The following is a 25,497-nucleotide window of genomic DNA, read 5'->3' on the forward strand; positions in this document are numbered from 1 at the left end:
TTTTGCAATGACTTTGGCTTTTTTCATTGACTTCGATATTTTTCATCGAATTAGATTACTTCTAATGGGCAAAGCAACTTCGACACACCAAATAGCACAAAAATCTGACAGCTAGCTGAGACATCTTTAGTCATTAGCCATGCAAGTGCAATAATCTAACAGAAGTAGTTACTTTCTCCACAGATGGTGTCTGACCAGATGAGTATAATCAGGAGTTTCTGTTTTGCTTCCTATTTACTGCATCTGCAGTTCTTTTAGAAATTGTTTTTTGTTAGGGCAAAGAAAAGGGCAAATAGCTTAGCAAATGTACAGAAACCAGCAGTGCTCCCTTGTCTGCGAGCACGGCGTTGGCTGCTACCTGTCAATGCTACTGTCATCGTCCAGTAGACTAGTGATGAAGACCGGAGGTGGCTGGTCAGCTTTCTCCTTGTGGGTTGCAAATTCAAACTGCACTGGCCGCAGATAGAGATGGAACTCATCAAAGCCCATCTGCACAGCCACAGACTTGTATAATCTGCAAAACACAGATGTGCTATAGAAGTAGATCATCTCAAAACTGTCAACTTTAAGAAAGTGGAATTTGTAGTACAATTTATTCAGTTCTAACAAGATATGAAATTGCAGCCATAATAATAAGGATAAACTAATAGATATAATCAATGTTCAAAAAAAAAAGTGTTCAATAACATGTGTCAAGGGAGTTGAGTTTCTATAAGGAGTTTGTATGTTCTCCTTGTGACCATGTGAGTTTCCTCCCGCAATCCAAAGACGAACTGGTTGGTAGGTTAATTGGTCATTGTTGGTAGGTTAATTATTGTTATTGTTTTTGGATGGCAATCTTGCCATTTGTTTAGTACTTGTCTGTTCTTATGAGGCCGAATTGCTAGGAGCCAGCCGGATTCGAACCCAGGACCACTCGGCTTGAAGTCTGGTGCAGATGCCATTACACCACTGGCTAACATGTCAAGGGAGGAATGTTAGAATTAATTAGACTTAGAGGTAAACAATTTGATTGCAGCAGGTTTGAAGATAAATCACCCTTAATGTGCTGCTGGGTGAAGTAATCTCAAAACAAGGCAAGAACATTTAAGACAGCTCCCATTCTGTTGATAATTAATGATAAAGACAGTATGTAGGAAGGAAGAATACACGCTCGGACATTAGTTTTTGACTTTCTTATTAAGTTTTTTTTAACCTGGCTAAGCAACAAAAGATAATTCTCTCTGACATCATTCAGTAATAAGATGAGATTTTTAAAACCATGTGACCTTACCCATCTTGCCTAGTTTAGTAAAGAAAAGGAGGAAAAAAGCAATAGGCTAGCCTTGCAGTGGTCTTCTTTAATTCATGGTGACTTATGCGTGCTTGGCGTTGAATAGAAGCCTGGGATGAGGTTGCTGCTTGGAAGATAAAAAACAGAGAGACTGTAAAGGCACACCACTCAGGAAATGAGGGCAGATCAGAGGAACTCACTGAGCTAAAAGGGCAGCCTCAGAGGCAGTTTCCATCAGGCGATGGCGCAGTGTGATGATCTCCAGCAGTCTGCAGAAAGTGTGCAGTGCAAAGGCTTGTTTATCTGCTCCTTGTCTGCTTTCACCCTCTTCTGTAGCGTCTATAAATGAAAGCCCGACATCTCTGACAAAGAGTGGATCTTCAATAAACACACCTGAAAACAGCTGGAACAGCAATAAGATCAGCTCAGTGATGGTGCAGGATCAGGTCAAAGTCATATTGAACACCATCAACTAAAATCCATTTGTGTTTGAGTTATGGTATGGAATTTAACTCCATACCTGGTTCAAGGGAAATATGCCCCTTGGTCCAATCTTCTAGGCCATAGTTACAGGACATTCCAAAACTAGTGTCAACAGAAATTTCCCCAGAGCCTAGAGGATCAATCCAGTGCATGGGAAAGGAACAGATGGAACAGGAGTATGAACAGGCCATAACACTCATTCAACCTGATCTGCCAATCAAAATCCTAGCCTGCCTTGTACTTTATCCACTTTCTTGCCCCTCAATTGTCTCAGAGTCCAAAAATCTATCACCCTCTGTCTTGCTCATATCTAATGACCAAATGTCCACACACCTATGGGGTTGGGAATTCCAAAGACGAGCCTCCCTCTGATGATGAAGCTGCTCATTATCCCTGCCCTAACTATGAGCCTCCAGAAGATCCTCCCTGTTTTCTTGCCAAAAAAAATCTCCAACCACACCCTACTCCTTCAGTATCATCGAGAGGACATGGCCATGATCAACATGAGGAAATGTTGGAGGTGGATTGGGCATGTGATCAGAAGAGAGGCCAACTCCATCAACAAGACAGCCCTTCAAGAGTGGAAGGAACGCAGGACACGAAAGTTAACTTGGTGTCATACCACAGAGGCAGAAATGAGGACCTTGAACCACGCTTGGGACACAATAGGGAAGATGGCCAAGGACAGACAGAGATGGAAGATAGTCATTGCTGCCCTAAATGCCAGTGGCTTAATGGGCAGTAAGAGAATAGAGAACTAGGCAAATCCTTATAGCGAGACTGGTTCTGGATTCTCCAAACAAAGGAGACGGCCAATAGGGACCTGGTCTATCAGGGCCAGGATCCTGATGGCAACATCTCACTTTTCTAAATTCCAGTGAACCAAGGGCCAACTCACTTATCCTCATTAGATAATCCCTTCGCCCCATACCTATATTCTGAAGATCTAAGCTTGGACATATCTTCAAAGTCCTATGTATAACCATATAACAATCACAGCACGGAAACAGGCCATCTCGGCCCTCCTAGTCCATGCCGAACTCTTAATCTCACCTAGTCCCACCTACCCACACTCAGCCCATAACCCTCCACTCCTTTCCTGTCCATATACCTATCCAACTTTACCTTAAATGACACAACTGAACTGGCCTCTACTACTTCTACAGGAAGCTCATTCCACACAGCTATCACTCTCTGAGTAAAGAAATACCCCCTCGTGTTTCCCTTAAACTTCTGCCCCTTAACTCTCAAATCATATCCTCTCGTTTGAATCTCCCCTACTCTCAATGGAAACAGCCTATTCATGTCAACTCTATCTATCCCTCTCAAAGTTTTAAATACCTCGATCAAATCCCCCCTCAACCTTCTACGCTCCAATGAATAGAGACCTAACTTGTTCAACCTTTCTCTGTAACTTAAGTGCTGAAACCCAGGTAACATCCTAGTAAATCGTCTCTGCACTCTCTCTAATTTATTGATATCTTTCCTATAATTCGGTGACCAGAACTGCACACAATATTCCAAATTTGGCCTTACCAATGCCTCGTACAACTTTAGCATTACATCCCAACTTCTGTACTCAATGCTTTGATTTATAAAGGCCAGCGTTCCAAAAGCCCTCTTCACCACCCTATCTACATGAGACTCCACTTTCAGGGAACTATGCACAGTTATTCCTAGATCTCTCTGTTCCTCTGCATTCCTCAATGCCCTACCATTTACCCTGTATGTTCTATTTGGATTATTCCTGCCAAAATGTAGAACCTCACACTTCTCAGCATTAAACTCCATCTGCCAACGTTCAGCCCATTCTTCTAACCGGCATAAATCTCCCTGCAAGCTTTGAAAATCCACCTCATTATCCACAACACCTCCTACCTTAGTATCATCGGCATACTTACTAATCCAATTTACCACCCCATCATCCAGATCATTTATGTATATTACAAACAACATTGGGCCCAAAACAGATCCCTGAGGCACCCCGCTAGTCACCGGCCTCCATCCCGATAAACAATTATCCACCACTACTCTCTGGCATCTCCCATCTAGCCACTGTTGAATCCATTTTATTACTCCAGCATTAATACCTAACGACTGAACCTTCTTAACTAACCTTCCATGTGGAACTTTGTCAAAGGCTTTGCTGAAGTCCATATAGACTACATCCACTGCCTTACCCTCGTCAACATTCCTCGTAACTTCTTCAAAAAATTCAATAAGGTTTGTCAAACATGACCTTCCACGCACAAATCCATGCTGGCTACTAATCAGATCCCGTCTATCCAGATAATTATAAATACTATCTCTAAGAATACTTTCCATTAATTTACCCACCACTGATGTCAAACTGACAGGTCTATAATTGCTAGGCTTCCTTCTAGAACCCTTTTTAAACAATGGAACCACATGAGCAATACGCCAATCCTCCGGCACAATCCCCGTTTCTAATGACATATTAAAGATCTCCGTCAGAGCTCCTGCTATTTCTACACAAACTTCCCTCAAGGTCCTGGGGAATATCCTGTCAGGACCCGGAGATTTATCCACTTTTAAATTTCTTAAAAGCGCCAGTACCTCCACCTCTTTAATTGTCATAGGTTCCATAACTTCCTTACTTGTTTCCCACACCTTAGACAATTCAATATCCTTCTCCTTAGTGAATACCGAAGAGAAGAAATCATTCAAAATCTCTCCCATCTCCTTCGGTTCCACACATAGCTGACCACTCTGATTCTCTAAGAGGCCAATTTTATCCCTCACTATCCTCTTGCTTTTAATATAACTGTAGAAACCTTTCGGATTTACTTTCACCTTATTTGCCAAACCAACCTCGTATCTTCTTTTAGCTTTTCTAATCTCTTTCTTAAGATTCCTTTTACATTCTTTATATTCCTCGAGCAATTCCTTTACTCCATGCTGCCTATATCTATTGTAGACATCCCTCTTTTTCTGAACCAAATTTCTAATATCCCTTGAAAACCATGGTGCTCTCAAACCTTTAACCTTTCCTTTCACCCTAACAGGAACATAAAGATTCTGTACCCTCATAATTTCACCCTTAAATGACCTCCATTTCTCTATTACATCCTTCCCATAAAACAACTTGACCCAATCCACTCTCTCTAAATCCCTTCGCATCCCCTCAAAGTTAGCCTTTCTCCAATCAAAAATCTCAACTCTAGATCCAGTCCTGTCCTCCATAATTATATTGAAGCTAATGCTATTGTGATCACTGGACCCGAAGTGCTCCCCAACACATACATCTGTCAGCTGACCTATCGCATTCCCTAACAGGAGATCCAACACTGCCCCATCTCTAGTCGGTACTTCTATGTATTGTTGCAAAAAACTATCCTGCACACATTTCACAAACTCTAAGCCATCCAGCCCTTTTACAGAATGAGCTTCCCAGTCTACGTGTGGAAAATTAAAATCTCCCACAATCACCACCTTGTGTTTACTACAAATATCTGCTATCTCCTTACACATTTGCTCTTCCAACTCACGCGCCCCATTAGGTGGCCTATAATACACTCCTATCAGTGTTACTGCATCTTTCCCATTCTTCAATTCCACCCAAATAGTCTCCCTAGAGAAGCTCTCTAATCTATCCTTCCAAAGCACCGCCATAAGATTTTCTCGGACAAGCAATGCAACACCTCCTCCTCTGGCCCCTCCTACTCTATCACACCTGAAGCAACTAAATCCAGGAATATTTAGTTGCCAATCACACCCTTCCTGCAACCATGTTTCACTAATAGCTACAACATCATAATTCCAGGTATCAATCCACGCTTTAAGCTCATCCACCTTTCTTACAATGCTCCTAGCATTAAAATAGATACATTTAAGATACTCTCCATCTCCTCCTCTCTTTCCATCCCTAACAATGCATTCAAATTTATTATCCTTTTCTTTCTTCTCCCCTACATCTTCAGGCTGAGCGCATCCCTTCTCCATCACCTGCCTTTCCTCCCTCACACACTGTCTATTTTCTTGCTCCACTGGTGAACTAACCTCCTCTCCCATAGTCTCCTCAAATAGTCTCCCGCCCCCCCATCTTACTAGTTTAAAGTCCGCCCTGTAGCCCTAGCAAACCTCCCCGCTAGGATATTGGTCCCCCCACGATTCAAGTGTAACCCGTCCTTCTTGAACAGGTCACTCCTGCCCCAGTTAGTGTTCATCATTGAAGCAAAATTGGTAAATGGAATTTAATCCCAATAAGCGTGAGGTGAGGCACACAGGCGGAGTGGCATGGTGTCCAGAATGGAGTTGAAGCTGCCATCCGAGGATTTTTTGGCTGCACTCAATGGACGAGGGGCCTCTAGCCACGGGGTTGCCTGCTTTATAGCCACTGGGGGAGAGGCGCTCCACCAGGGGCAGCCTGGCACAGTTGTGGTTGTCTGAAGGTTTCAACTGGACTGAGGGGTCTGGACTATACTTGTATGGCTGTGTTTTTACGAATATTCAATATTTATTGCAACTTCGTGATTTTTGTCTTGCACTGTACTGCCGCCACAAAGCAACACATTTCATGACTTACATCTACGATAATAAAGCTGATACTGACTCTTTCAATAGAGCAGTCAGCTCGTGCTACTCTGTCAGAGGTGCCATCTTTTGATGTGATGTAAAGCACAGGCTACTCTCACTTGGGCACAAAGATCCCCTTTCCAAGAAGAGCAGGGGATGCATCTCTGGTTGACCTGGACAGTATTCAATACTAAGTCATCATTTGTACAGAAGTTGTTGCAGTTTCAATATGACAAATCAATCTTCATCAACAGCTTTGGAATGTCTTAGCATTGTGAAAGAATGCTAATTAAATTCATTTCTTCCTTCCTTTATCACAATTTTGTTTAAAATTGGAAGGTTTCTTCAAGGGAGCAAAATGTTCTTGGGTTGCTAGATGACTGCTTAAACCACTGGTTTGCATTGTCAGAATGTGAAAGATTATCCAACGTCCTGTACTTCACCTCCATTAACACCGTGAGCTCAGGCGACCTTAGCTATCAAGCCTGCCACAAAGCTATGATCCCTATCCTTCCCTACACCTGTAGATATGGACCACAAAGCACCTCAAGGCAACATTCCCCATATCATGGAGATAATTAAACAGTTCGCTCCAATGGGTTGTCCATGCCGTTCACAAGGCTGATAATGCTCTCCTGAAACAGAAACACTGCTCCAGGCTCTGCCACAAGAAACTATCAAGTGGATAGAGAAAATGGTTCAAGGACGCTCTTAAAATCTCCTTCAAGAAATATAAACCCTCAAGACCTTGGTGAATCCTTGGCCCATGACCAATCTAGATGACCAATCTGCGATGCCTCTGAGAACCTGAAAATCTTCATCAGAGGCACATAAGAAAGGGCATAATACCAACATTGACGCCTATCTGCCTCCTTCACTACCTGTGGAAGCGTCAGCAGGTCCCACATTGGAGACCTTATCCAGCTCAGAAATGGAAACAAGCAATCCTCAGTTCCAAGGGATTGCCTTAAAAAAAACTCCAATATCCACCTTGGCTCCACCTCTCCACATATACTTGTCTGACAAAAAAAAAAATCCAGATTTAAACTTTGTGAGAGAAAATTTCCACTGATGACCCCTTTCTGAATGGTCCTGCTCTGATAACATCACATTCATTATTCCAGGCTCCTTTGGGGAGAGGATGGGGGGGGGGGGGGAAGAAAGGGTTTTAAGAAGGAACAAGAAATGCTTCTCTCCAATCCATTTCAAACTCCTACAAATCTCACTCAATTTATCCATTAACTTCCACATTCTACAAAATAAATCACTGATTTATATAATATCTTGTTACATCTTAACCCTTAGAGACCAGGCAACGTTCTGGTTAGCTGTAGAATACACCTTCCAAGAACAATTTCCTCGTTTTCTTAAGCTGCTTTGCCCAGACCTGTACACTGCAGTCTAGATTTAGTCTAACCAAAGTTCTGCACTTATTCATTCATTATGTACTGTGTCTTTTTGTATGACACATGCGATCATGGTTTTCCATCTGGTTTTAATCTGTGGGGAAGACCCCCTTCACATTGTTGTTCTTACTCTTTTCTCTATCCATGACCATGACTGTTCTTGGCAAATTTTTCTACAGAAGTGGTTTGCCATTGCCTTCTTCTGGGCAGTGTCTTTACAAGACGGGTGACCACAGCCATTGTCAGTACTCTCCAGAGATTGTGTAGCTGGTGTCAGTGGTTGCATAACCAGGACTTGTGATGTGCACCAGCTGCTTATATGACCGTCCGTCCACCACCTGCTCTCATGACTTCACGTAGCCCTCAACGGGGGAATAAGCAAGTGCTACACTTTGCCCAATGGTGACCTGCAGGCTAGCCTTGCACCTCCTTTGGCAGAAAGTCATCTTCATCCTGCCATCCCAAAATGTTTTGCATGGCTGTGGCAAAACCTCCCTTCTGTTGCCCCAGGCTTCTGCATTTAAAAGCTAATCTGTTCTTCAAGCCCACTAATCATCCCATCCTCCCTCCTCAGTGCACCTACATCCCTCTGGACTTGGACGCTGTAGGTCGACTCGGGTGTTTCCATGGCTGACCACTTTTCTATTGCCAGGTTAAGGACGTGCTTCTCCAGACCGATGCACTCGTCGGCCGTCTTTGGCCTGTGCGTGTGTCGCAATTCGTTGTAGGCATATTCCAACATCTGTCGAACGCGGGCGGCCATCCCCAGTGATGGGTGGAATTCTAGTAAGTAAATCTTTTTCAAGGCAGGACTGTAAGTAGAAGAAAAAGGTAGGCAATACTTCATTATTTCTAGATATTTTACATAGCAATTTAATTTGGTCAACAATGTATAAAATATACCTCAAGTTACTATAGTTACAGCAACACCAGTACTAGTGTTCTGTAGTTGACCTATCTCTTGCCTTCAACATAGTTTCTTTTTTGAAGAAAATATCTCACGATGCTCTGAACAGATCATCAGTGACGTAACCCAAGGGGTTGCTTAAAAATACTCCAATATCCACCTTATCTCCACCTCTTCATATATACTTGTCTGGCAAAACAATTTCAGACTTAAATTCTGTGACAGAGAATTCCCATTGACCACCCCTTTCTGAATGGTCCTGCTCTGATACCATTATATTCATTGGTCCAGCTGCTTTTGGGGAGGGGATGGGGTGTTTCAGGTCTTTCAACATCAGACACTTTCACTCAGACAACGCAGCCACGGTTGATCAATCCATGACTTGTGTTCAGGTAGCATGAGGAGCAGATCCCCATGGACTTGCTCTCCTCATCCAGAGCCACCTTGAGGCTTTCTCCATTGCTGATGGCTCTCTGCCTCCTTGTACCAGTGAGGGCTCTGTGAAGAGACTGTCCAGCGAAGCCCAGGCAGCCCACTTCCATGGGAATGCACTTTGCCCTCCACCCCTGCCTCTGACGGTCGCTGGCCAATTCCTCGTATCTGGCAAGCTTCCTCTCATGGGCCTCCTCCAGACATTCCTCCCACGGCACAGTCAGCTCCAGTAGGACAATGTGTTTCGCTGCCTCCGAGTCCAGGAGGGTGTCTGATCTCAAGGTGGTCTTGACCACATGCTGTGGGGACTTTAACTGTTTCTCCAGGTTCAGTCATGAGCTGCCAGTCGCGGTCAAATATTACCCAAAATTAATATAATGATTTTCAAATGTGGATCTGATATCACATTAAAAGTGAGTTAACGCTTCTGAGATTACACTAGTTTAGAGAGACAGATTGAATTATCTATTGCTGCTCTTACAAACAGTTACAACTGCTCTGTGAATGAGAAGGACAGTCAATTATACATGATAATATCTGGAGTTATTTCCTTACCAACTGCTGTTAATGGCAACCGGTTGTTTAGAAATGACATTAAGTGGTAAACCAAATTCAATACCCATCTCCATCAGGTTGCTGTCCCTCCAAATCCTCTGCACGTATTCTCGCTGATCATCTATCTGCAAGTGTTGTTAACAAATAATGTTTCAGCATGGGTACATTACTCAGTGCTTACTGCGTGGAAGCAGGTGTTTTAACCCAGGTCACAGAAGCACCCTCCCACTCAGCTTCCTCGCTCCTCATCAGCAAGTGAAATATCCTGAGCCATTTTCAAAGGCAGCACACGGAGAATGCTGGGGTTGAAAATGAACACAGAAAGTACACTAAACTCTCCACAGGTCAGACATGCACCTATGGAGAGAACAGACTTCATGTTCCAGGTCATTAAGCTGGGAGAAGGGGTGGGGAAGTGACACAGCTAGAAAGAGCTGTAATCTCATAGCCACAGTGAGCCAAGTTCAAACCTGACATCTGGAACTAACTGTGTGGAGTTTGTACATTCTCCACATGACCATCTAGATGTCCCTTGGGTGCTCCAATTTCCTCTCACCTCCAATAGACTTGACGACTGATAGGTTAATTGTCCACTGTAAAATCGTTCCTAGTGTATAAATCTGTGGTAAATTGTCCCTAGAGTGTAGGTGAGCAGTGAATTCTCCCTGCTGTAAAAATGAGTGATTGTCCCCAGTGTGCAGGTGTGTGGCGAATTCTCCCTAGTTTGTAAATGAGTGGTGAATTGTCCCTACTGTGCAGGTGTGTGGCGAATTCTCCCTAGTGTGTAAATGAGTGGTGAATTGTCCCTAGTGTGTAGATGAGTGGTGAATTGTCCCTAGAATGTTGGTGAGTGGTGAATTGTCCCTAGTGTGTAAGTGGTGAATTCACCCTAGTGTGTAGGTGAGTGGTAAATTCACCCTGGTGTGTATGTGATTGGGGAATTGCCCCTAGTGTGTAGGTGAGTGGGGGATTGTCCCTAGTGTGCAACAGTGGTGAATTGTCCCTAGTGTATAGATGAGTGAAGAATTGTCCCTAGTACGTAAGTGGTGAATTCACCCTAGTGTGTAGGTGAGAGGTGAATTGTTCCTAGTGTGTAGGTGAGTGGGGAATTGTCCCTAGTGTGTAAGAGTGGTGAATTCACCCTAGTGTGTAGGTGAGTGTTGAATTTACTCTAGTGTGTAGGTGAGTGGTGAATTCACCCTAGTGTGTAGGTGAGTGGTGAATTGTCCTTAATGTGTAGCTGAGTGGGGAATTGTCCCTAGTGTGTAGGTGAATGGTCCCTAGTGAGTAACAGTGGGGAATTGTCCCTAGTTTGTAGGTGAGTGGTAGAACCTGGAAGAAGTTGAACACATATCTGCTCCACCATTCTGAGAGATCAGGGCTAAACTTCCACTTCAGTCCTCTGCATTAATCTCACATTTCCCTCATGTGATTTTCTTAGAATTCAAAGATCTCTACACTGCAAAAACCAATCAGAGAGCTACCACAGCCCTCTTAGGTAGAGAGCTCACTGATCATTTTAAAGTCAGTGATCCCCTAGGTCTGCAGCCATATCTACAAGGTCTAGCACCCATTATGTTTCAATGATATCTTCACTTATTCTAAAATTTGGATAGTATAGGTTCAAACTGTATAATTTCATCTCAGGAATTATTCACATTAACATTTGCCATATATCACAAATGTCTCCTTTCCTACACAGAGAGATCAGACCTGCTGACAACATTCCAGATATAATCTCACCATTTAAATGCAGTAGGACTTCCTTATGTTTGTACTCAAATTCCAATACAACAGAGGCCAGCACACCCTGGGTCTTCCAATCTTCCAGTGATTCACTAACGCCCAGGCCCCTCTGAATGCCAAGACTCCTCAATTTTTCCCCGTTTAATAAAAACTCTGCTTCCTTATATATTCCACATTGTACTTCATCACGTCTATCTTTGCCCACCAACAGAACCTTTCGATATCACTCCAAAACTTCTCTTTATCTTCTTCACAACTCATTTCCCTGCCAGATTTGTATAATTGGGAGACTTTTATATGCTACACCTGGTCTCCTTGTCCAAGTCACTGACATCTGTTGTGAATAGCAGGGGTCCCAGCACCAATCACTCAGCATCATAGCCTGAAATAGATCCACCAACACCTATGCCGTTCTTTCTGTGTATTAACATACCCGTAATCTAAGCCAGTATATTACCCCCGACAAGGAGAGTCTATTGCTGTTAATAAACTCTTGCATGACTTATTGCAGACTGGAAAGTCCACATACTGTACTCCATATTAACTGGTCTCCCCCTATAGTGTACTGCTAATCACAACATATTTTCAGTGGCTTCATAAAGCTATGTTGAGTCTGCCTAGAGAAAGTATATTCTGTGCCTGTGTCTGTACTTTAAGTATTCTGGCTCTCTTTTACTCCCCTCCACTTTGAATGACCTCCAAAGTATTCACATTCTTAGAGATATGAAAGGCACTGAGATTCAATTAATCCATGGAGAAGGCAGAGGATAATGAGATCAGAATGAGAGAGATGGATTATTGAGATGATAAGTAACAAGTGTAATGTTAACTCGAGAAATGTTAATTGCCTGGGCCTGATGAGTTGTCCCAGAGCTGCTTGCTGTAAATTGTGGTTAGATGAGTAATTCAATTAGTGTGGGCTAGCTGTGCTTGTCAGTGGGAGATGGGATTTGAGATGTTTAGCATGTGCTGGCAAAAATCAATCACTTTTCCCCTGTGCTGCCTATTGCATTTGATTCTTTAAGTGATCTCAATAACCATCTCTTCCCTCTACTGTTCTAACGTATGTTGGAGGGCTTACTGCTCCCAGTTTGTAGACGAGGCTCTCCCTCCGTCTATCAGCACAGTGTCAGAAAATCTGGCTGCCTGCTCTCACTCCACAGCCATGGCTTCCAGCCACCTTTGGAGCCTTGTGGAGTGACTCCTACCACTGGTCCTGAACGCAAAGCATCTGCCTTTGTTGGTACATGCTGATTGCATTGAGCATTTACGTGTTTAAGCAGGAGCCCATGAAATACAAACATATGCCCCTACAAATTAGGAGAAGTGGGACTCTCTGATCCCTGCCGGCACTCAGAATCATTCAATTTGACATATGCAGCCCACTTACTGATGCATTATGTACAATCGGAGCAACCTTGTCCTATAGTACACAAAGTTCAATGCACAACTATCCTGAAGTACAATTTGTCAATGGATGACTGTAATCCACATCTCAAAATGTTCTCAGCTTAGACTGCATTCTACAATTTGACAATCATGTTTATTAAGTTCAAAAGTTAAAAGTATATTTATTATCAAAATGTGTATGATTTGAGGTTTGTCTTCTTACAGGCAGCCACAAAACAGAGAAATCCAAAAGAACTCGTAAAAAAAAGACTGTCCAACACTCAATGTGCAGAGAGAAAACAAATTGTGTAAACAATATAAATAAGCAAATAGCATTTATTACTAATATAACAGATCTTAGATTTAATAGGTCTTTCTGAAACACACCTGTTTGTTCAACATGTCCCTTATAAGTTGTAACTGAAGCTTTAGGCAGGTACATTCAGCTTGATATGTCTGCACAAAGTACTCATTGCTCAGATTAAACCGTGGACGTTGGTACATGATGTCTGTGATAACCTGGGCCAAGGCAAAGCGGTCCTCCACATCGAAGACATGCTGATAGGCTTCAAAATAACCATCCAGGAGCTGCGCAGAAATCATGTGTAAGGAAGAGTGTCAATAGTCTATCCTTGCAATCCAGCCTGTCCTTTTATCTGAACACAGTGACAATGGACATTTTACCATTGGTGAGCCATCTAGCACAAAGCCAATCCCTGCCAATACACCAAGACTCTGAGACACACTCCAGAATGCAGAGGGGAGCAAACACTGTTGAGTGTTGTTCACGAAGCTCTGGCCTCTGTAGCATGGCCCTGTTAGGCCTCGCACCTGGAAGTGATGTCAGGAACTTCATGGTGGCCTCGTAGTTGATGACATCGATGCTCCAGGAAGCAGAATAACAAAGCTGGCCGGAATGATAATTTAATAGTGCCACTGAGACGGTGAAGTACTCGGTGTTAATTTGTAGGTTGTGGCTTTTACTCTTATCACCCATCAATATTAGACCACTGGGTTGGTGAAAAGCCACCCCAGGTGATAGTTGATCTCTATACGAAAATGGTAGTCTTGGAGTTTGTACTTGAACACATTTTTTTTTGTTCCGACCTGTAAATATCTACAGATTGAGATTATCAACCTTCTCTGCTCTCCAAACAAAAGATCTGAATACCATTTGTCTTTAAGTCTCTTGCCCACTCTCCTTCATTAACTCAAATTTCCCCAAGCAGCAATTGAGATGCTCAATAATGATTTGGGCTAAAGAAGGTGCAATATGAATAGGAACAGACACACAGGTGGAAATCTAACTCATTTCTTTGTTGTAGACTTTACTAAAGAAGAGAATGCACCAAAATCTCTGTCAGAGGATGGAGTGAAACTGGGTAAAGGTGAAGAGGTGGAAAGTCTATCTATGCCTAAGGTAAACACATCACCACCGCCAACCTGTGCTAATAGAGATGTGATAGAGATTGCAGGAGGAACTGGCATTATCTTCCAATTCCTCTGTGGAGAGCCCAGAGGACTGGGAAATGGTACACACAACATTTTTGTTCAAGATATTATGTGAACCAAGAATATACAAGCCTAACACAGCCAATCAGTTTCACTTGGATTGGGGAAAATTTCAGAAGCAACAATGAAGAACAAATACATGCACCTGAAGGAATTTGAGCTGATAAAAGAGGACACAAGCACAAGATAAGATTGTGGCCCCTCCTGGGCCCACAATCCTGCCCTGCCATTCAATTATGGCCATGGATGAACCTCCCAGGCCTTGTCTCCCTTTCTGTGCCGACTCACCAGAATCTTCAATTCTCTCTCTTCCAGAAATGAACCTACCTCTCCTTTGAATGCCACCCCCCCATGAACTAATTTCCATAATTTCCCACGATAAAATATTCCAGAGATTCTAAACAAGAGAAAATCTGCAGATGCTGGGAATCCAAGCAACACACACAAAATGCTGAAGGAACTCAGCAGGCCAGGCAGCATCTATGGAAAAGGGTATATTTGGCATTCCGGGCTGAGACTATCCAGCAGGACGTTTTCCATAGATGCTACCTGGCCTGCTGAGTTCCTCCAGCATCATGTCTCTATGTATTCTAAAGATTCACCGCCTTCTGCTATAAGAAATTCTTATGCACATGAACTTTAAATGACTACCCTTTATTCCCTCGTTCAAGACTCTCACATTAGTAGAAACATCTCAGCATCTGCAGTATCTTGTCATGTCGTGTGTTTCAATGAGATCACCTCTCATTCTTCTAAACTCTAAAATGTGGAGCAATGTCATAATTCAGTGGTTAGCACAAACATTTTACAGGACTAAATATAAGATTGCTTCTCTATTCCTGCCACTGTCTGGAAGCAGTTTGTGTGTTCTCCCTGTGAACATATGGGTTTCCTCCAGGTACAGATTTCCATGGTCATGGGAAGACCAAGATTGCCCACGTCATATGACATGGCACATAGCGAATCCCCGGTACACCAAGTTTATTGTTTGCTAATGTGCAGGAGTTTGTGATGGGTTTATCAGTCTTCTATGGTTTGTTTGGAGTTTGAACAACTAAGTTATAAATAGACAACCAGAGTTAGCTCTTCAGAAACATTCAGTGCTTGTGATGACTTAGGGGAGGTATAATATTTCATGCATTGATGTGTTTATTTCCGATTTCCACATTTCCTTTCTCCTGGTTGGTTGCACAATGTCAACTTCTCTTGTTATGAGACCACAAGGGATGATTTGCTAATATTTATGTACACAAACTTCTGGTCTCATCTTTTCTATCAGTTAATGAAAGACCTGAACAGTATGCATCCTGTTACCTGCCGTTTGTGCTCCTGAAAAGCTGTTTCACACTTCCACAGGTCAAGCAAAACTGCGAATCGATCGACCGAGAGGCGAGCCCAGCCTGGAAGGTCAACTGGCCCACACGGTGTGCCTCCTGCAGGAGGGGCTATCTGGCCTTTAAAAAGTAACAAATGGAGCGATGTTTCAGCTCATGGTAACTTACAGCAAATGAGTAGCAATATCACATTTTAAAATTTTACTTAATTATTTAGAGTTACACGCGGAACAGGTCCTTGTGGCTAAATGAACCACACCACCAACCACCCAACAGTTTAACGCTGGCCTAATCACAGGACAATTTGCAATGACTAACTGGTACATCTTTGGAATTTGGTAGTGAACTGAAGCAACTGGAGGAAACCTACATGCTCACAGGAAGGATGTACAGGATAAACTTCTTGCAGATGGCATTGGAAGAACTCCGACGCCCAGTGATATGTAAGTGAAAGAAAAACTGTTAGGTTGTCCCCCATTTTACAGTCAGTGACACCCTCAAGCAGAGTCCCATCTGATAATGTTAAGATAACACTTCCACCTTGAGGTTCTGACAAATCAACTATTATCCCAGGGAGCAGGACAATATCTTTACCTCCTGCATCGATGAACTGCACTGGCTTTCTTTGTGTAAGTGAGAAAAAAAAGATGCCAACATTGGAAAGTGTGCGAGTTCTCACATATTAGGTGACACAGGGAGTGAATCAGAATCGTCAGCGTATGTTATTTTTGTTAACTTTGCAGCAGCAGTACAATGCAATATATGATACATATAGAAAAAAATGAACTATAATAAGTATATGTACAGTATATCAAACAGTTAAATTAAATAAGTTGTGCAAAAACAGAAATAAAAAGTAGTGAAGTAATGTTCATGGGTTCAATGTCCATTTAGAAATCAGATGGTAGAGGGGAAGAAGCTGTTCCTGAATCACTGAGTGTGTACTTTCAAGCTTCTGTACCTCCTTCCTGATGGTAACAATGAGAAGAGGGCATCTCCTGGGTGATGGGGGTCTTTAAATGATGGACGCCACCTTTTTGAGGCACCGCTCCTTGAAGATGTCTTCTATACTACAGGGGCTAGTACCCATGATGGAGCTGACAAAGTTAACAATTTTCAACAGCTTTCTTTAATCCTGTGCATTACTGCACCCCCCCCCCCCCCCCATCATCCCTGCCATACCAGAAGGGATGCAGGCAGTCAGAATGCTCTCCACAGTACATCTGTAGAAATTTTTGAGTGTTTTAGAAGGAGATACAAGAGACTGCAGATGCTGTAGCCAGGAGCAACAATCAATCTACTGTGGGAGCTCAGTGTGTCGAGCAGCACCTGCGCAGGTGGGGAGGGTGGGGGGGGAAGTAATCCAGGGCTTTGAGGCAAAACGTTGTCAATTCCACCCCCACCCCACACATAGATCCTGCTCAACCTGCTGAGTTCCTCCAGCAGATTGTTTGCGGACAGTGGGAACAAATTTGATTCACGGGCTGATTCTGTCATTAAGTTGGGAGAAGTATGAAATTTCCATCGCTAACTGAATGGGGTTTTCAACTCTGACCAGAGAGTTTAAACTTCAAGATGACACATCTACATGAGCAAGTTAAACAGAGCATGCACCTCCTCCGTCTTCCTCAAACATATGAGCTTCCTAAGTTTATGAGTGACAGGGTGGTAGATGTTATAGCATGAGAATGTAAAAGATGATTTTGGTTTTTTTTAAAAAGAGATACAGCATAGTAACAGGCCCTTCCTGCCCAACAAGCCTATAATTAACCTACAAGGTGACCAATAATCCTACTAGCCCATTGTCTGGATTGTGGGAGGGGACAGGAGCACCTTAAGGAAACCCATACAGTCACAGGTAGAAGGTACAGACACCTTACAGACAGCCTCGGGAATTGAACTGGGTCACTAGCACTGTGATAGCGTTACACTAACTACGCAACCCGTGCCACCCCAAAAGGTAATGCTTTACCTTTCTCAATATATTGGGTTGCAAGTAGCAGCAGCTGGGTTTCCAACTCTTTTAAATCCTTCAGTGCCACGTCATACATCACAAAAAACCCTCGCTGATCCTGGACGTGAATGAAGCTGTCCTCATTCACATAGAAATCATCATGGTTCTCGATTTCTGAGAACTCCATAAACTTGGTGAGATCCACCTATAAATGTGAACACAAAGAGTAAATAATAATTTACCAACACTAGGAAATCTGCAGATGCTGGAAATTCAAACAACAACACACACAAAATGCTGGTGGAACACAGCAGGCCAGGCAGCATTTTGTGTGTTGTTGTTGTTTGATTTACCAACACTTCTCACTTCCCTTCTTAAATAGATGTCCCCATTTTTTTTAAAATCCAAAGTGTCGTGCTCTTTAATGGATGCAGTAGGTGGACAAGCACACAAATACAAGTTTCCGGAGCAGTTAATTGGCACTTTGGCAAAAGGATTACCATTCACTTTATCAAGCTCCTGACAAGAATTTGAAAATTATAAAAAGTGCTTTAATCATTAATATGAGTAAACAGTGGGACAGTGTGTATTTATTTCCACCTTCTGGCTGTTCATGGGATAAACACACAGAGAACAAGCTTACTAGTGTGCTCTACAATCTATATAATTTACATATTGTAGATTATAATTTACATATATAGTCCCATGGAACAAAGTTGGCAATGCAAAAGAAGAGAAAAACTAATTCTATGGAATCAGGTTGAAATTTATTATTACTTAAAAAATGAAAAAAACAAAATTGATGAGATAGTGGAAGTGGAAAGGATAGCTGAAATGGAGAATGGGCTCTTTAATAACAAAATAACAATTGTGCCAGATTCCTACAATGTTTTTCAGGCTTTTTTACAAAAACTATAATTTTGTCTGTCATCAACACAGAATACAGTTAACTTTTTGGTGAGATCAATGTTGCCTCTAAAGTGTGCGCCACACACATCTTTTGCTACTAGCGCACCAAAGAATTTAAACTGCACACAACAGGTTGTCACCCTCTACCCCACTGGCATGCTAAGAATACTTCATGATCGTACACAATCAAATTTCCTTTTCCAGGTTCTGATGTGGATGGTGTTGACAAGGTGGAGTTTGCGATGATTTGTCTGTAGATTTTAGAACTGGCTTATTTATACTGTTTTTATTGAATAAATTATTTATTATTGCAAAGGGCATGAAGCACAAAAGAACTGCTGGTTCATTTAAAGTAAAATGGCTTAATGAAACAGTAGAAACTGCTACACCAAAAACTCACGAGGTCAGGAAGGTGCAGCTGTGAGAAATATTTATGCACAATACAGAAACTGGTGTTACCTGCGTGTATTGTTGCAGTGCAAAAGTTGCTGGAAGAAGTGGTGTGATGTTTGGAAACCTGACTCTTCAGAGCTTCATTTAGCAAGCAAATCACATATGAATGGTTTGCAATAGCTCCAGCGAGAAAATCCCTCATTACCCACTACAGGCCTGCTACGTATGTTTTGTGAGAGTGCCGAAGAACAAGAGCGAAAATGATCAAACCCACAGGAGATCAAAGTTTTTATTGACAGCTGTTGAAATAAATCTCTCTCTCTTTGTCACTGAGCAAAATAACTGCACAGTGCAAGATTTTGCTCACACTGGTCATTACAAATTGGAGGGAAGATTGGGTCAGATGACTGTCATTAACATCAAATGTATCTGCCAGGTAACTGAACTGAGGAATAGGCTCTTTAATAACAAAAAAAAACAGAACAGCTTGGAACACTATTCTATAATACATGCATATTCTCAACAACTGGTCTTGAGTTCCTGTCACAATGATTTATAGCAGAGGAAAACATAATTATTTAATTCAATGGTCTTTCCTACATTGCTTGTGCTACAGCTTACTAACCAAGGCAATGTTTCTGCTGTGCTTCCACAGTCAATCTTTGTTGGTTAGGGTTGACTCACAGAACTGAGAAGTTCAGGTTTAATGATCATTCAACCATACACGAATACCCATGAATACAGCCAAACAAAACAGCATTACTCCAGGGCCAAGGTGCAAAACACACAGAACCAACAGTCACACAGAGCACGAGGCACATACAAGACCATAAGGCATAGAAGCAGAATTCGGCCCATCTGGTCTGATCCGCCATTTCATCCATTTCCTTCTCAATCCCATTCTCCTGCCTTCTCCCCACAGCTTTTCATGCCCTGACTAATCAAGAACCTATCAACCTCTGCCTTAAATGTTCTAGTGACTTGGTCTCCACAGCCATCTATAGCTTTGCACAGATTCACCACCTTCTGACTAAAGAAATTCCTCCTGGTCTCTTTTCAAAATGGACATCCCTCTATTTTGAAGCGGTTCCTTCTGGCCCTAGACTCCCCCACCAAAGGGAACAGATATAAGATAGCAAGTCACACAAAAAAAATTGTCCAAGGCCCTGGTCCACGAATGTTGCAGAGATCTCCTGACCACAATACAGCTCGTCTTACGCCAGCTGGTTCTTTTAACATTTTAACAAACATGGCTGCAAGCCTTTCAAATGGGAATGGGGCCTGTCACCAATATATCCCATTTTCAATTAGGAAGCACCTTTGGTGCCTTTTATTTCAGGGCCGCTGCCCTCCAGCAGTCCCACCTCCCCAGCCAGAAACCAGTTGTCAATTACTCATTCATACAGTCGTAGACACAATGGAAAGCTTTCAGCACTTGGGAATTCGCACCACCAAGTGGAGTCACAACTGGCCCATGTCTAGTAGAGTCACTATAGGTGATAGTGACAGCAGATGCAGGGAGCTTTGTCTTTTTATGTGAGGATTTTCCTTATTTTAAATAAATACTCCTTCCCCATTTCCAAACCTTGTCTGGTCACAGCAGACAAGCTTTGTGGGATGATATCCAGTTTAAAAGAGGTTCCTAAATGTTATATTTTTTAAAAAGCTACACCTAATCTAGCCCACACAGTAAGCAAACAAAAATGCTCTCACCCACAAACCAAATGAATTGACTACTTCACCGAGTGCTTTTCTCTCCTCCCACCTACCACTACATTCCCTCCCTCTGAATGACTCGCTAGCTGTCAAGGCATAGTACCTTCCCTACACAATGCTACAGAGCACCGTCCATTAAAGGGTTTGGAGGCTTTGCAGAGTTACTGGAAATAAAGCAAGGCGATGAAATGAGGGAGGAGGGACAAAATTAAACAGGCTGGAAGGGACGAATAGCTTCTTTTGGGCTGTAAAATTCTCACTGTCAAGCTTCAAGATGCTGAAATCCCTTCAGTAAGTACCTTGTAGTCTGCAGGTGTGTTGTGTAGGTAACCATGTGAACCTATGCCATCTGTCACACCTGAGCCACCCTTTGCTGCACTGATCTGGCACGTGTCCTCTGCAGTACATACAGGTTTGCCCCGATTCAGGGTTAAACCGGACACATTGATGGTCAGGGTTCGTTCAATCGATCTGAAGTAGTTCAGCGTCCCTAAACAGATTCGCTGCAAAGAAAGAACAATAAGCAAACTTTATCACTGTGAGCTTACATTTAATATGGAGTAATAAGATTTACGGCTTACATGGCACACAAAATGCTGGAGGAACTCAGAAAGTCAGGCACGAATCTGTGGGGAGGAATAAATAGTCGATGTGTGAAACAGAGGCCTTTCATCGTGACTGGAAAGGAAGGGGGAAGGATCCACATTCAGTCTCCTACATAACCTTCTGTTTTTCTATCATCCATGTGCCTATTTAAGAGTGTCTTGAATGTTCCTGATGTACCTGGTTCTACTACCATCCCTGGGAGGGCATTCCACAAACCTACCACTCTCTGGGAAATAAACTTACCTCTGACATCCCCTCTATACCTTGCTCCAATTACCTTAAAACTATGCTCCCAAAAATTAGCTATTTCTGCCCTGGGGAAAAGTCTCTGACTGTCCACTTAATCTATGCCCCTTATCTTGTACACCTCTATCAAGTCGCCTCTCATCCTCCTTTGCTCCAAAGAGAAATCCCCTAGTTTGCTCAATTGATCTTCATAAGATGTGCCCTCCAGTCCAGCCAGCTTCCTGGTAATTCTGCTCTGTACCCTCTCCAAAACCTTCACATCATTCCTATGAGGTGACCAGAACGGAACACAAAATTATAAGTATGGTGTACCCAGAGTTTTATAGAGCTGCAATATCACCTCATGGTTCTTGAACTCAATCACCCAGCTAATGAAGGCCAAAACACCATATGCTTTTTAACCACCCTATCATCTTTTGTGGCAACTTTGAGGAATCTATGGACATGGACCCCAAAATTCCCCCATTCTTGCACACTGCTAAGAATCTTGTCATTAAACTATTATTCTGCCTTCAAATTCGACCTTCCGAAGAAAATCACTTCACACTTTTCTGGATTGAGCTCCATCTGCTACTTCTCAGCCCAGCCCTGCATCCTGCTAATGTCCCGTTGTGACCTATAACAAACCTTCTTCGCTATCTATGACACCATCAACTTTCATGCTATCTGCAAACTTACTAACCCACCCTTCCACTTCCTCGTCTCATTTATAAAAATCACAAAGAGCAGGAGTCCCAGAACAAATCCCCATGGAACTCCAGTAGTCACCGACTTCCAGGGTAGAATATGTTCCATCTATTACCATCCTCTCTGCCTTCTGTGAATAAACCAACTCTGAATTCACACAGCTAGGTTCCCCTGGATCCCATGTCTCCTGACTTTCTGCATGAGCTGACCATGGGAACCTTTTCAAATATCTTACTAAGATCCATATACACCACATCACTGCTCTACCTTCATCAGTTTGTTCTGTCCCTTTTCAGAGAATTCAATCAGGCTCATGAGGCTTGACATGCTCGTCCCAATGCTGGTTGCCATGGTGACCACCTCTATTCAGTCTATGCTCATGAATCCTATCTCTAAGAATCCTCTTCACTAATTTGCTCACCATTGATGCAAAACTCACTGGTCTATAATTCCAAGGGTTATCACTTCTCCCTTCCTTGAACTAGGGAATAACATTTGCCAACCTCCAATCCTCTGGTACTACTCCTGAGGTCTGGGAGGGTACAAAGATCACTAGCAAATGTGCGGCGATCTCTTCCCTCACTTCCCATAATAACCTGGGGTATATCCTAATCTGAGGAATTTACCTATCCTAAAGTTTTTCAAAATTCCAGAACATTCTCTATCTTATTGTTGACATGTTCCAGCATATCAGCCTGTTTAACACTGTCCTCTCATTCGTCAAGGTCCCTCTCACTCAGCAAACACTGAACTAAGATATTCATTAAGGACCTTCCCTACCTCCTCTGACTCCAGGCATTAGCTTCCTCTCCTATCCATGATGAGTCCTACCCTCACTCTAGTCATCCTCTTGTTCTTCAAATGTGTTGAATGCTTTGTGTTTTTTCCTTAATCCTACTTGCCAAGGTCTTCTCATACCTCCTCTTAGCTCTCCTAAATCTATTCTTTAGCTCCTTCCTGGTTACCTTGCAACTCTAGATCCCTGCTTCCTAAACCTTCCTCAGCTTTATTCCTATTAAGATATTCCCCATCTCTTGTCAACCATGGTTCCTTCCTTCACCCTACCATCCTTTCCCTGCCTTAAAGGGATAAGTTTATCTAGAACCCAGTGGGAGTGGGTTCTCTTTAAACAACCTCTACAATTATGTTGTGAATTGCCCTGAGCACATCCTTTTCCAGTTTATGCTCCCAAGTTCCTGCCAATAGCCTCATAATTTGCGTCTCTCCAAATTAAATATGTTCCTATACCATCTCCTCTATTGCCTGTCCAATGCTAAGATAAAGTTCAGGAAATTGTGGTCACTGTCTCCAACATGCTCACACACACAGAGATTTGTCACCTGACCAGGTTCATTGCTTTGTACAAATCCAGTACAACTTCTCCTCTAGTTGCTCTGTCTACATATTGGGTCAGGAGTCTGTCCTGGACACACCTAACAAATTTCACTCCATCTAATCCTTTTGCACTAAGGAAGTGCCAGTCAATATTAGGGATGTTACTTTTGTACCTTTCCAAAATCAATCAATCAATTGAGGCAGGACCTCAAGGGCAATTAGGCCTGATCCCTAACACTCTATATTCTCTGTTCAGGGCCTCTTTCCTTTTCCTACCTATGTCATTGGCATCGATGTGTACAACAATTTCTGACTGTTCACCCTCCCCTTTAAAAATGTTGTGGACCCATTCTGAGATGTTCCTGACACTGTGGGGAGGGGAACAACAAGCCATCCAGCAGTCTCCCTCATGTCTATAGAATCTCCTGACTATTCCCATAACATTGAATATCCCATCACTACCAGTCTCCTCAATCTCCTCTTCCCTTGTGAGCCTCAGAGCCGGACTTCCCATTCCAACATGTCGGTCCATGGCCTCCTCTGCTGCTATGATGAGGCCATACTCAGTTTGGAGAAGCAACACCCTTTCGGTAATTTCTCCCCCCTCTACTCTTTTCTCTTCCACTATTCCCCCTTATAGTTCCCATCTCACTTCTACTCTTCTCCTTTCCTGCCCATCCCATCCTTCTGGTGCCCCTCTGCCTTTCTTCCATGGTCCACTGTCCTCTCCTATCAGATTCTTTCTTCTTCAGCCCTTTACCTCTTCCACCTATCATCTCCCAGTTTCTTACTTCATCCCGCCCTCCCAATTAATCTGATTTCACCTGTTGCATGCCATCTTGTACACCTTCCCCTTTCCCAGGCTTCTGATACTTTGTAAAATCCCGATGAGGGGTCTCAGCCCAAACCCTCGACTGTCCATTCCTGACCTGCTGAGTTCCTCCTGCACTTTGTGTGTGTTGCTTAAACTTTTCAGCATCTGTGGAATCATGTGTTTATGAATTAAGCACTTGCATGCTAACGGCTGATCAGCCAATTCAAACAAAAGAAAACAAATGAACAGGGTTGGAAATCTGAATAAAATAAGAGAAAATATCTGAAATCCAACACGTTAATGCAATAAGCTACTGAAAGAAGTGACCCAATAAAAGATTACATATTAAGTTTTAGTTTTTCTGTAAAGATCAGAAACGCCAAATCTTTTGCTTGCTGCAAAAACAAACTGCTGGAAGAAATCAGCTGGGCTGGCCGGGGGACAGTCGAACTTTCAGGTCCAAACCACGCAGGGTCTCAACCCAGAATGTCAGCCATCCCTTTGCCTCCATAGAACCCGCAGAGTTCCTTTTCTATTTATTGTTTGCTCCAGATTCTACCATCTGCAGTTCCCTAACTTCATCATTTGTTTTCTAGAGTCCTGTGCGAAGTGCACCAACGAAATAACATGGAGTGGAGAAGTGCGGTTTGACACCTGAAAATGCAAGAGTGACACACAAACAATGCGAGCATGGCAGCCCCGTTACCTGAAGCTCGCGGATCCTCAGGTGGCGTAGGAAGAGGAGGGACAAGTAGGCCCCCTGTGTCATCACCGGGTCTTTTCCATTCTCCTCACTCCCCTCATCCAATCCCAGCAGCTTCATGGCTCTGGTGTGGTTGTAACTGAGCAAGAAAAGGATTAGAAGAAATGAGGTATTTCTAGTCATGCCTCCAGGGGCTACTGCAAACAACCATTGCACATATTTCCAGCACACAAGTGCAATTGCGAAGAAAGCATGGCAGCACCTCCACTTCCTGAGGAGTCTGCAGAGATCTGGCATGACATCCAAGACCTTGACAAACTTCTATAGCTGTGCAGTGGAGAGTGTACTGATCGGCTGCATCACAGCCTGGTATGGAAACACCAGAGCCTTAGAACAGAAAATCCTATGAAAGGTGATGTATTTGGCTAAGCACTTATAGATAAAGCCCTCCCAACCATTGAGCACATATACATGAAATACTGCTGTAGGAAAACAGCATCCGTCATCAGAGATCCCCACCACTTAGGCCATGCTCTTTTCTCATTGCTGCCATCAGGTAGA

The 25,497-nt window shown here is 42.9% G+C and overlaps 1 protein-coding gene across 5 annotated transcripts in view; it reads right to left on the reverse strand.

Moving 5' to 3' along the window:
• si:ch73-242m19.1 (uncharacterized) overlaps window positions 1-25,497 on the reverse strand; it is a 161,408-nt gene that overhangs the window by 92,813 nt on the left and 43,098 nt on the right. For all 5 annotated transcript variants that reach the window (XM_059982973.1, XM_059982974.1, XM_059982975.1 and 2 more), the window contains 9 exons: window positions 24,940-25,075; window positions 20,845-21,048; window positions 17,546-17,732; window positions 15,554-15,693; window positions 13,115-13,315; window positions 9,593-9,717; window positions 8,282-8,510; window positions 1,474-1,676; window positions 359-514 (listed from right to left, as the gene is read on the reverse strand). In XM_059982973.1, coding sequence (XP_059838956.1) covers window positions 359-514; window positions 1,474-1,676; window positions 8,282-8,510; window positions 9,593-9,717; window positions 13,115-13,315; window positions 15,554-15,693; window positions 17,546-17,732; window positions 20,845-21,048; window positions 24,940-25,075 — 1,581 coding nt within the window. The remainder of the gene's footprint in view (window positions 1-358; window positions 515-1,473; window positions 1,677-8,281; window positions 8,511-9,592; window positions 9,718-13,114; window positions 13,316-15,553; window positions 15,694-17,545; window positions 17,733-20,844; window positions 21,049-24,939; window positions 25,076-25,497) is intronic.

This window comes from Hypanus sabinus, chromosome 10 (genome assembly GCF_030144855.1).
Source record: "Hypanus sabinus isolate sHypSab1 chromosome 10, sHypSab1.hap1, whole genome shotgun sequence".
NCBI lineage: Eukaryota > Metazoa > Chordata > Chondrichthyes > Myliobatiformes > Dasyatidae > Hypanus > Hypanus sabinus.